Source organism: Dipodomys merriami, unplaced genomic scaffold (genome assembly GCF_024711535.1).
Source record: "Dipodomys merriami isolate MVZ:Mamm:240054 unplaced genomic scaffold, mDipMer1.0.p SCAF_42, whole genome shotgun sequence".
Taxonomy (NCBI): domain Eukaryota; kingdom Metazoa; phylum Chordata; class Mammalia; order Rodentia; family Heteromyidae; genus Dipodomys; species Dipodomys merriami.
The window spans coordinates 2,552,557-2,565,150 of record NW_027205826.1 but is presented as its reverse complement, the minus strand read 5'-3'; the positions used below and the strand labels follow the sequence as shown (position 1 = coordinate 2,565,150).

At 43.3% G+C, this 12,594-nt stretch overlaps 2 protein-coding genes across 4 annotated transcripts in view; one reads left to right on the top strand and one right to left on the bottom strand.

The window, feature by feature from the left end:
- The window catches only part of Recql5 (RecQ like helicase 5), a 34,603-nt gene extending 31,297 nt beyond the window's left edge, over nt 1-3,306 (bottom strand). Inside the window, exons 1-2 of one of the 2 annotated variants that reach the window (XM_069993009.1) lie at nt 2,580-3,306; nt 951-1,072 (exon numbers count right to left, since the gene is read on the bottom strand). In XM_069993009.1, the coding sequence (XP_069849110.1) occupies nt 951-1,072; nt 2,580-2,709 (252 nt within the window). In that variant the 5' untranslated portion in view covers nt 2,710-3,306. The remainder of the gene's footprint in view (nt 1-950; nt 1,073-2,579) is intronic. The other variant, XM_069993010.1, reaches the window with a different exon arrangement.
- A 141-nt stretch (nt 3,307-3,447) lies between these two features.
- Nucleotides 3,448-12,594, top strand: part of Sap30bp (SAP30 binding protein) — a 35,238-nt gene continuing 26,091 nt past the window's right edge. Inside the window, exons 1-3 of one of the 2 annotated variants that reach the window (XM_069993011.1) lie at nt 3,449-3,608; nt 4,426-4,535; nt 7,796-7,843. In XM_069993011.1, the coding sequence (XP_069849112.1) occupies nt 3,503-3,608; nt 4,426-4,535; nt 7,796-7,843 (264 nt within the window). In that variant the 5' untranslated portion in view covers nt 3,449-3,502. Of the gene's footprint in view, nt 3,609-4,425; nt 4,536-7,795; nt 7,844-12,594 lie in introns of both variants that reach the window. The other variant, XM_069993012.1, reaches the window with a different exon arrangement.

Here is a 12,594-nt window from a genome sequence, read left to right as displayed (position 1 = left end):
CAATGGTAAAGATCAATGCACATCCTTGCGTGCTTTCCCAGTCATAAAATGGCCTTACCCACCCTCCAGTGTCTTCTCTTTGACCAGAAGTACAGAGGGTAAAATGATTGAGAGGAGAGGCTCTAGGGTCAGATTCAGATCTGATCTTAGCTCATTTAATTGTTTCAAGCTCTCTGATTCTTAACCTCTGAGACTCAGATTTCACTCAGTTACACTTTTATACCTTCCTTCCCCTTTCTCCCTTCTTTCCTCCCCTTCTACAAATAGTAACTACTTAAGAATAAAATATACCCCAAAGGTGAAATGAATGTATACAAAGCATGTAGCACAAAGCCTGAGACCTAATGAGCATTTGCTATGTACTACTGTTGTTTCCCATTTACTTTTAATTTACAGCAGATGGGTTTATAAATACATAAACATTCTTCCTCAATTCTGATTCTATCAGCCTACATCTGTAGCACTAAAAACAGAACATCTGCAGAGCAAATATTAACCAGGTCCCTACCAGTTTCTCACCTTCCTCACCGCCCCCCCCACCTCCCATTGCACATACCAATGCAGAGGCAGTTTTCCAATTTTAGCTTGTCCAAACTAAAATAGAATACTAGGGGTTCCCAGTGTCAATTTAGCTACCTATAATCCTGTACCTTTATGAGTACTTATGTAAATGAATAGGTACAGTCTTCCATACACCTCTAAATAATGAAAAGAGGAAAGTGAGTTATTTCAGGCCATCAAAATACAGAAGACTCCTTTATGACCTACCAGTGATATGCACTAGTGAAAGACCCTATGACTGGGGAATTCAGAAATTCAATATAGACAGTGATATAGGCAAGTCAGAGAAAATAAGAGACAAGGACCAAAAAAAGGAAAAGGAGAAGTGAAATTTCTAGCTATAAAAACCCTTCCCCATATCATTTTAGAATAAACCCAAACAGCCTCACCTGAATCAAAGCAATGAGAGGAGAGATTACAATGGTGATGCCTTTGGCCAACACAGCAGGAAGCTGATAGCAAAGGGATTTTCCTGCTCCTGTGGGCATGCACACAAAGACATCCTTGTCACCTAAAAAAAATACAACAGATAACATACTCAATACTTTCAAGGTTGTTGAAAATTAAATGTTAATATTGGAAAAGTACCTAGCAGAGTGTTTGGCACATGGGGTCTCAATATTGTATTTCCGTCTTTGAATAGGCAGGGGTCCTGGGAAGTTTGAAAATGCATGCAAACTATTTCTGGTAATTGTTTTAAAAACAAAGGTAAGAGCTGGGATGTAGCTCAGTGGCAAGTGCAACATCCTTAGCACCAAAAAAAAAGACAAAACAACAACAAAAGAAGTCTAAATCTACTGTGTGGATAATGGAACTAAACAGCCATGAAAGAATACTGCTAGGAATGAGGTAATTACAGTATAGACATACAAGGACCTCACTCAGAGGTCATTATAAGTGTCACTTAAGGGCTGAGAATATGGCTTAGTGGTAGAGTGCTTGCCTAGCATGCATGAAGCCCTGAGTTCAATTCCTCAGTACCACATAAACAGCACTGTGGTTCAAGAGGTATAGTGCTAACCTTGAGCAAAAGAAGCTCAGGGTCAGTGCCCAGGCCCTGAGTTCAAGCCCTAGGACTAGCAAAAAAAAAAAAAAAAAAAAAAAAAAAAGTCATTGCAATTGCCCTACTGCTCCATGAGTCACTGAGTCACCTCTGGAACCCAGATTAAACTTTAATAGAAGATTCAATGACTAGGCAAGACAAGGCTAGTGTGGCCACCTGTGCTACTGCTTACATAGAAACTAGAATGGGAAACTAGCAACAGTTTTCAAAGACAATTTGTAGATCTGGCTATGAAAGTAATAACCAGATAACCAGCATAGCGAGGAGGTCCTGCAATTAAAACCAAAAGCTTTTTAGGGGTGGGTGCAAATGGCTCATGCCTGTAATTCTAGCTATTCAAGAAGTTGAGATCTGAAGTCAGTCAGGCCAGTAAAGTCTGTGACTCTTATCTCCAATTAACTATCAAAATGTTGGAAATGACACTGTGACTTAAAGTGGTAGAGTGCTAGCCTTGAGTACAAAAAGCTCAGGGACAATGCCTAGGCCCTGAGTTCAGGCCCTAGGACCAACACACAAACCCTGAGGGACAGCGTCGACCCTGAGTTTAGGTCCCAATACCGAAGGGGGGGTGGGAGGAGAAATTGGAAGCTTTGGTTGACACGTGTAAAAGATCTTCCAACCAGGTGCTGGCTTCTCATGCCTGTAATTCTAACAGGAGGCTATGATCAAGGTTCAAGTCCACCTGGGTCAGGAAAGTCTGTGAGACTCTTATCTCTAATAAACCACTAGAAAACTGGAAGTGGTGCTGTGGCTCAAAGTGTTAGAGCACTAGCTTTAAGCAAAAGGACACAGCGCCCAGGCCCTGAGTTCAAGCCCCTCAACCGACCAAAAAAAAAAAAAAAAAGGTTCCCAAACCAGTTATAGACCAAGGGTGAGGTGAAGGTAAGATTAGGAGGGCGTTCAGCTGTAGTGCTATAGTACAGCCATGAGAAATGTAAAGCAGGTAGCTTGTTACCTTTCACGACAGCCATAGTCGCACGCTCTTGTAAAGGTGTCTTAAAAGTGTCAAACCCAAAGACCTTCTTCAATGCGTTCCTAACTCGCCGCTCAGGGTCAAAGGGAGTGGACGAAAGGTGGGTGTTCATCTTAGCAAAAAACGGTAGCCACACGTTTAGGGCAAAGGTAGTAAAGAAAGGCTGAATGGAGAACCCTCAGTACTGCTTTTAAAATGCAGCCTATTTTTCTTCTGTTAGTATAAATCTGCTACACTACCCTGGACACCTTATTTTGAAATAGTAAAGCTCCCAATGAGCTGCCTCAAGAAATATCTTCCTGGGTAATTAATATCTCCCGATTTACATTTAGTGAAATTAAAACAGTGAGCTACCCCAAGCCACAGAGCTAGAAATCAAATGATAAGAACAAAATGTCTTCAGAACTGTTCGGCGAACGTGGAATCGTTTTTCTAGGATCCACCTTCTACGGCTGTAGGCGCAACCATGACGACCGCCGCCCCCCGGCCCCCATCCCGACGCCGTCACGCTTCAGCCGCAGAATCAACAATTTCCTCTCTTCAATAGCCGAAGGCTCTCTCTCTTCCCACCAAACATATCAGTTTTTCGTGAGCCGCCCGGCCAGGCTCTCGCAGGGCTCCACAACTGTTCAAGGAAGCCCCATGACACCACCTCCCAACTCAGAAATCAAACGGCACCAGAGTTCAGTCAGGCAAAAATCCCGTCTTACATCCGTCGCGCAATGATGACGTTCACAAGCGCTAGAACGACGGGGCAGGTCTAGCTCAGAAGCGACCGTTTTGATTGGCTTCTTTTATGGAGCCGGGGGCGGGATCTCCTGGTATCCGGAAAAACGTTTGCTTTCCATCCGGAAGTGAGTGTTTTGAGTCATAGGTCTGAGCCGCCGTGGGGCTGTGGGAATAAGATGGCGGGGAAGAAGAATGTCTTGTCGTCTTTGGCAGTTTACGCAGAGGATTCAGAGCCCGAGTCTGATGGCGAAGCTGGTGGCGAAGCTGTGGGCAGTGCAGCTGGTGAGCCTCGAGCTGGAAGGGGTGTTTGTCCGGAAGGCTGCTCCTTTGTTAGGGCGGGATGGAGAAAAAGATATAATTGTCCCCCATGTGTCGGACCCTAGACCCCCGAAAAGCAGTCATTGTACTGGGTTTGATAGAGAATTAGAGACTCTGAAGTAAGAATGAACCCTCTATTTTTGTTTCTCCCATTTTTCTGAAACTTACTGAGAGTCTCGCAAGATGCTGGAAGAAGGATGGACTGGAGGAGAGAGCGATCCAAGGCAGTCATGTCACTGTTTCCTTGGGCTCGTTATTTGAAAAGTCAGAGAGGAGAGAAATGTACATGAGGAGTGGTGTGTAGCCTGTGTCTTGTTCGATTGGTAATTGTATTTGTGTGCGTACGTGTGTATATGACTTACTGATACTGAGGGCTTGAATTCAGACTCTTGCGCTCTATCAGTTGAGCCACACCTCCACTTCCAGCTTTTTGTTATAATTGGAGATAAAAAGTCTCCCAAATATGCCTGAGCTGGCACTGAACCTGATCCTCCGATCTCAGCCTCCTGAATAACTAGGATTATAAGCATGGGCCACCTTCTCCCAGCTGTGAATTTCAAAATTTAGTTGATCAGAATTTAGTGTTTGATTTATCTTCCTTGTTCTTTTAATAATTTCATCCACTAAATCGTGGTCTTCCCAAGTGCATAATCTAGACCCTTGTACCTTACCTGAGATAAAGGTTTACATTTTATCTTGGGAGACAGCTCTGGCCATGTAATTTACAGGATTTTTTTTTTTTAACATTTCCTCCCTTCCCCCCTCCATTTTCCTGTCTCAGAAGAGAAAGGTGGATTGGTATCTGATGCCTATGGTGAGGACGACTTTTCTCGACTAGGGGGTGATGAAGATGGATATGAAGAAGAGGAAGATGAGAACAGTAAACAGTCGGTAGGTAAATCTCCCAAATGCAGAGGGACTCAAAGCACCATTTTAACAAGTACCATTTGTCAGAAACTGCCTGAACTGTGTATGCCAACATTATTCCCTTTCATGGCTGACTTCATGCCTCTCATCCTTTTGTTTGATGACAGTTGAAGAAACTAGGTTGAGGACTGCGAATGTAGTAGTAGAGCACTTAGCATGTTGAGGGTTTACTCTTCAACACTGCAAACATGGATCAGCAAACTGGGATTGAATAGTAGTAACTCTGTTGGGAAATTACATTTGTTTTCATCTACATCATTTTATATAAACTCATAAATTGAAATTGGGAGAGGATGATGAAGACTATTTTATTTAACCCAAGTATCAGTGAGTGGTGTGTTTTTTTTTGTTGTTGATCTTCTGTGTTTGAATTCCATTTCTAATAATGTTTTCATCCTAGTAGATACATCATTTGTATCTGCAGTCAACTCTTTATTATTTTTAAGTTTGCTGGGAGCTCATCCAAATACTTGAGTTCATTGATAAGGAAAATTATTTTGCTTCATCCACTTTGAACATTCCCCCCCCTCTTCTCTCTCTTTGTCCTCTCTCTCTCTCCCTCCCCTCCTCCTGATGGTAGGGCTTGAACTCAGGCCTTGACTCTTTTGTTTGGCTTTTCCATTCACTGTTCATGCTCTACAATTTGATTGGAGTTATGCCTCTACTTCCAGCTTTTTTGCTGTTTATTTGGAGATAAGAATTTCTAAGATTTGTCTGCCTAGGCTGGCTCTGAACTGCAACAATTCTCAGATCTCAGTTTCCTGAGTAGTTAGTATTATGGATGTAAGCTTCCATGCCTTAACATCTCTCTTGATATTGTATTTGATGCTTTTGAGTGCCCTTGGTTCTGAATCACAAATCTTCCCTGAAGTTAAGTAAGTTCTGGGTAACAAAGAAAAGAGAACTTGGGTTTTATTAACAAGAATGACTTTGTATATAAGTTAACTGAACAGCATGAATTAAAATTTAAAAGTTTAGTGAAAAAGCAAGGACATTCAGGTTATAGTGCTTAGCACAAAGAATACAAAACTGATTATGGAGCTAAACTCAGTAGTCAATTCTGTTCTAATTAAAACATAATGTATAGGCTGAGAGTGTGGCTTAATGGTAGGGTGCTTGCCTAGCATGCATAAAGCCCTGGGTTCAATTCCTCAGTACCTCATAAACAGAAAAAGCCACAAGTGGCGCTGTGGCTCAAATGGTAGAGTTCTAGCCTTGAGCAAAAACAGCTTGGGACAGTACCCAGGCCCTGAATTCAAGCCCCAGGACCTGCCAAACCCACACTTGCCCACACTTTCCCCCCCCCCCCCCGTGTACTTTTTTATTTGCTTGAAATTTTCATTACAGACTGAGTGTTTATATTTCTATCTGAGCCCAGTGGTGACATTAGAAATCCTATCACTTACACATGAAATTCCAACCTTAGAGAGGCTGAAGTAGGAGGATGAGAATTGAAACTTGCAAGATGCTGCTCAAAAAAAGAAATGAAAAGAAATACACACACACACACACACACACATACACTAAAAAGAAAAATTAATAAAGATAAGGTCTGAGTAGATAAGGTAGAGTGTTTGCCTAGAATGTGAAAGGCTGTTGGTTTGATTCCTGCACCAAAAAATTAAATGAGTAGGTAATTAGAAACTGAAATGCAGTTAGAAACTGAAATGTATCTGGGCCTCATTGTCTTACGCCTATAATCCTAGCTACTCAGGAGGCTGAGATCTGAGGATTGAGGTGTAAAGCCAGCCCTGGCAGAAAAGTTGTTTAGACTCCATTTCTTAGCTAGCAAAAGGCCAGACTGGAGGCATGACTCAACTGGTAGTGCAGCAGTAGAGCAAGCAAACCCAGCAAGCTCAGAGACTGGAGTTCAAACCATGGTACTGGCAAATAAATAAAGCATTCCACATAAGCAGATATATATTTTTCATTAAGTGCTTTTTTGTGACATTTTATGCCTTTAGTCCCACTCATTAATACAGATAATTCAGAGTTGACTGTAATAATTGAGAAATCCTTTGCAAGTTCTTTTATTTTTCTCAAATATGTGTATACTATCTTAATAGCTATAGGTCTTTTGTGTAATGCGTGTTTTTTTAATAATTTTACTTGCCTTGATTTTTTTGTTGTTAAGCTTTACTTCATATTTTGGTATGCTCTCATCAAATCTCTACATACTTTAAATTGTAATTGTATTTAGCTGAATTCAATCTAATTATTTGGCTGATTGACTTCATCTTAAGGTTATAGAAATTGCACTTAAAGCCTTTGTTGCACTGACACTTTAAGAGGTAGTTAAGTCTCAAGTCCATCAGTCTAGTTTGCCATGTCTCTTAGGTGTGGAGTAGTACTAAGTCATGTTTGAGTTAAAACACAGCTTTGTTGACAATAACAATTCAAGTGAAACCAATTTTTCCTGAGCATTTAAAGGCTTTCGGGCACTGAATGTTCTAGGTGATGGGAGCAATCTGTATTCCTCCTGATCGTTGACCTTGGTTGCATTAGCTCGTGCACTGGTAGACTTGATTTGGAGAATGCCTTACCCACATGGTGCTCTTGAATTAGGTAGGCCTCATTTGGATAAGGAACAGGATGGATACAGTGGGAAATGACTGTAACGTGAGCACTTAAGTGAAGGCAGAACCTATTCAACTGGGACCTAGTTGAGTAAGTCCTGCCTTTCCTGGGTCACTGACTCTGACCATTTGGTTCCCACTTCTCTGTTTTCAAGTTAGTGCAAATGCTGGGGTATAGATGTATGTGAGTCTCAGCACTCTGATGTTGAATAATAATTGTGGTAGGTCCATGTCTGATGTATTGTGGATATGATAGACAAAGAAGGAAAAAAGTTTATAATCCTGGTTTTAAGTCATATTTTAGTGGAAACACTATGCCTGTTTGATCTTGTGGCCTGGTCTCATTTTCTGAAACATACTGTGACTTCTCCACTTTTTATGTGGTGTTTTCATTGATGTGGATTAGGGCATTACTGGAATAATGGTTGACTGTGAGCTGCTGACTGTTTGGTTCCTCGCCTTCCAAAATAAACAAACAAAAAAATCCTTTCTCCTTCTCTTTCTCTAGTTTTGGGCTGGTAGGGAAGGGGTTCCTGGTGGGATGACCCCAGCTGGGTAAATGAACTGTTTGGTCTAACCCCTGGTTATGCATGCGAGACATTTAGGCCCACTCCTTTTAAGCTTAATCCTCAATTCTTTGTCTTGTAGGAAGATGACGATTCAGAGACTGAAAAACCTGAGGCTGATGACCCAAAGGTATTTGGTGTTGGCTATGGTGGGGTGGCTGGATACGAATAAGGCATTTTAACATTATGGTTCAGTTCATTTGTCTGGTCAAGATCTGTCTGGCTAACCTATGGTGTCACCATGTGGATCTTTCGGGGATAAGAGCAGCTTTATAAAGGAAGAACCTTCGAGAACCTCAGAGTACATCCTGAGGCAGATAAGATTTCCTTCCTTGCACATTATCAGAATTCAGACTAGAAAGATGAGAGAACTGTCTCTGAGTCTGTCCTCTTTCCCACCCCTCATCTTTCTTCATCTTCCTTTTTCTCCCTCCACCCCAGGTAGGGCTTTGTCAGGGCTTTGACCTCTCCAGGTGATATTAGGTGAAGTGTTTCTAGAATCAAGAAGACATAAGAGCTTCCTAATACACTCTATCTAGATTCTTAGTCACGGAGAAAGAGCTGTGAAAAGCTTGGACCAACATGAGGCCTCACCCCAGCTCTACGTCCAATTCTCATTTTCCCACTGTGACTTTCCACATCTGGGCAAGCTGAGAAGAATAGTGGGTTGTGGGGATTGAACTCAGGGTCTGGGCACTGTCCCTGAGTTTTTCAAGACTAGCACTCTACCACTTTGAGCCACAGCTTCACTTCTGTTTTTCTGGTGGTTAATTGGAGATGAGTCTCACGGACTTTCCTGCCAAGGCTAGCTTTGACCTCAACTCAGCCTCCTGAGTAGTTAGAATTCTAGGCATGAGCCACCAGCACCCAGCTTGTTTTTTGTTTTTGTTTTGTTTTGTTTTGGTCAGTCGTGGGGCTTGAACTCTGGGCTTGGGTGCTGTCCCTGCGCTCTTCAGCTCAAGGCAAGTGTTCTACCGCTTGAGCCACAGCACCACTTCTGATTTTTTTTTTTTGCCGGGTATGGCGCCACTTCTGGCTTTTTCTGCGTATGTGGTGCTGAGGAATCGAACCCAAGGCCTCATGCATGCAAGGCAAGCACTCTACCACTGAGCCACCTTCCCAGCCCCCACTTCCGATTTTCTACTGGTTTATTGGAGATAAGAATCTCATGGACTTTCCTGCCCGGGCTGGCTTTGAACCTCGATCCTCAGATCTTAGCCCCCTGAGTAGCTAGGATTCTAGGTGTGAGTCACCAGCTCCCTGCTTGGAGTTGATCTTTTTAGAGTTGTTATTTAGCAAGTGATTTGCCGTCATAACTGTTTATTCCACTAGATGGCACTTCCCTTTCTACTTTGACTTTTCAGTATCCTCTTTATTACTTTTTTTGGTTTTTGTTTTTCTATGCTTGTCCTGGAGCTGGGCATTATCCCTGAGCTTTTGTGCTGAAGGCTAATGCTCTACCACTTGAGACATAGCTCTACTTCTTGATTGTTTTGGTAGTTTATTAGAGATAAAGTTTCATGGACTTTCCTGTGTGGGCTGGCTTTGAAAGGTAAAATATTTGGCTTAATAATGCTGGGTGCTTGCCAGGCTTCCATTGAGTTGCTTTAAAATAGAGAATTCCATATTCTGAATTGTGCTCAGAGAATAGCAGTTATTAATGTGGGAGAGTTTCAGTCCACATCATGGAGGTAAATCTTTGAGGGGACATTTGAGATAGAAAGGTGCTAGGAACCAGATACAGAACATGAGCAACAGTGGAATTACATAGGAGTTTACCTTTGCATATTAAAGAATAAAGAACATTAAGTCATCTCTGACCAAATGTAGTTTGAGCTGCTTCATGGAGTAGCAAGCTCTCTGTTTCTGGAAGTTTTTCAAATATTGAGAAACTATTTGTCAAGCCAGATCCTAGCTACTCAGGAGGCTAAGATCTGAGGATCAAGTAATGAAGCCAGCCAGGGCAGGAAAGTTCTATGTAATTCTTATCTCCAGTTAGCCACCAAAAAGCCAAAAGTGGAGCTGTGGCACAAATAGTAAGAGTACTAGCCTTGAGCAAAAAAAAAAAAAAGGTAACAGACAACACCAGGCCTTGAGTTGAAGTTCCAGTACCAACACACACACACATACCATTTTTTTTTCATAAATGTCCAAAAGCAAATTTGGTTTTTTGGTTTTTTTTTGGTCTGGTCGTGGGGCCTGAACTCTGGGCCTGGGCACTGTCCCTCAGCTCTTCAGCTCAAGGCTAGCGCTCTACCACTTGAGCCACAGCTCCACTTCCAGCTTTTTTCTTATGTGGTGCTGAGGAATCAAACCCAGGGTCTCTGGCATGCAAGGCAAGCGCTCTACCACTGAGCCACCTTCCCAGCCCCCAAAAGCAAATTTGTAGATTGAAATTGGATTCAGTCCCCTAAGGGTTTCCTGGGTACTTCCTAAGAAAAGCTTTGGTCATTATAGAAGACTATTAATATTACTATCTCCTGGCTTAAAAAAGGATGAAAACTGTTGAAATTTCCCTACTTCATTAGGTTTTGTTGTTATTGTTAGCAGGTCCTTAGGCTTCAACTCAGAGCTGGGCTCTGTCCCTGAAAAATTTTTTTTTGGGGGGGTGGATCTGGTCGTGGAGCCTGAACTCTGGGCCTGGGCGCTGTCCCTCAGCTCTTCAGCTCAAGGCTAGCGCTCTACCACTTGAGCCAAAGTGCCACCTCCAGCTTTTTTCTTTTTGCTTATATGGTGCTGAGGAATCAAACCCAGGGCCTCATGCATGCAAGGCAAGCGCTGTACCACTGAGCCACCTTCCCAGCTCCTGTCCCTGAAATTCTTTTGCTCAAAGCTAGTGCTCTACCATTTGAACCATAGCACCACTTCCAACTTTTTTGGTTGTTTATTCGAGAAAAGAGTCTCATGGACTTTCCTGCCGGGGCTGGCTTCAAAGGTCTTTTTTTTTTTTTGGAGGGGTGGGGGTCCAGTCATGGGGCCTGAACTCTGGGCCTGGGCGCTGTCCCTCAGCTCTTCAGCTCAAGGCTAACGCTCTACCACTTGAGCCACTTCCAGTTTTTTTTCTTTTTGCTTATGTGGTACTGAGGAATCGAACCCAGGGCCTGATGCATGCAAGGCAAGCACTCTACCACTGAGCCATCTTCCCAGCCCCTCAAAGGTCTATTTTTTATCGGTCAGAGTCTCACTGTGCAGCCCAAGCTGTCCTCAATAACAGTCCTCTGGCTCCAGCAGTCCAAATGGTGGGTTTCTAGGTAAATGCCACCATATCTGGCTGAAACTTACCTAATTTTTATCACACTGGTATTTGGGATTACCTGGGGTGCAAATCCTCTCTTAGGAGAGTTCCCTTGCAGGAAATCTTTGGTCCTGTCCATCAGTCCAGGATAGCAGGGACTCTTCTTTGATGCTTAGTTTATTAGAAACCAGAGAAGTCAGAGGGGAAGCAGATGAACATTCCATGGGCAACTGAATTCTTAGGTCTCCTGTTCTATCATTTCTTTTTGGTTTTTTTGGTTGGTCGTGGGGCTTGAACTCTGGGCCTGGGTGCTGTCCCTGCACTCTTCAGCCCAAGGTGAGCGCTCTACTGCTTGAGCCACATTGCCACTTCCGGTTTTCTACTAGTTTATAAGAGTCTACTGGTTTATAAGATAAGAGTCTCATGGACTTTCCTGCCTGGGCTGGCTTTGATCTCAGCCTCTTGCATAGCTAGGATTACAGCTCATCATTTCTTTTTCTTTAACTTCAAGTTTCTGGTCTTGTTCAAGTACCTTATATTTGTACTCTGATCACTTGACAGAAGGTGGTGCTGCTTTCTCAGAAATTGTCAGACTGATAGTGGCAGTCCTCTGGTAGCTCCTTACTTCGGGGAAGAGGTAGCCCAAGTATTCCTCCATCTTCACCTGTCCTTGGCATCTGAATGTCTCTCTGTGCCACTTTCCATGCTCTGTGTTTTACCTCTGATGCCCTGGGATATTTTTCCTGGTTTATGTTTTTCTTCACTCCTACAGTTCCTGTGGATGGAGGTGTTTCCCTCACTGTCCCTGACACACCCTTCCTTTGAAAACAAGCACAGCATAGATGACCTGGGAGGGGCTGGGAGTGCTGGCTCCCTGAGGTCTTGTGGTCCAGGCCCTGAGCTAGGAAAGGAATTCAAGTGTCCCTGGGTCAAGGAGCTAATAGCAACTAGAGGAAAATTGTTCTAGAATTTTTGGAAAAGGTGTGTTAAAATAAGAGAACTTTTTTTTTTTTTTTTGTCAGTCATGGGGCCTGAACTCTGGACCTGGGCGCTGTCCTTCAGCTCTTCAGCTATAGGCTAGCGCTCTACCACTGGAGCCTCAGCCCCACTTCCAGCTTTTCTGCTTATGTGGTGCTGAGGAATCAAACCCAGGGCCTCACGCATACAAGGTAAGCACTCTACCACTGAGCCACCTTCCCAGCCCCGAGAACATTTTTTAAGGTACTAAAAGCCAAAGCAGGGTATAGTGGTCACATGCCTGTAATCCCAGCATCCAGGAAGATTGTGAGTTTGAGGCCAACCTGGGTTACATAACAATTTTGAAGCTAGTCTGGGCTTGCATAAATAAGAGTGGGTGGGTGGCTCGTGGCTCTTGACAATAGCCCTAGCTACTCAGGACGCTGGAACCTGAGAATTTGTCTGCCAGTCCTAGCAGACAATTTTGGAAAATTTGGAAAGTCATGCTGGGAAGGTAGCTCAGTGGTAGAGTGCTTACCTTGCATGCACGAGGCCCTGGGTTCGATTCCTCAGCACCACATAAGCAGAAAAAGCCAGAAGTGGCACTGTGGCTCAAGTGGTAGAGCGCTAGCCTTGAGTTGAAGAGTTGAGGGACAGTGCTCAGGCCCAGAGTTCAGGCCTCACTACCA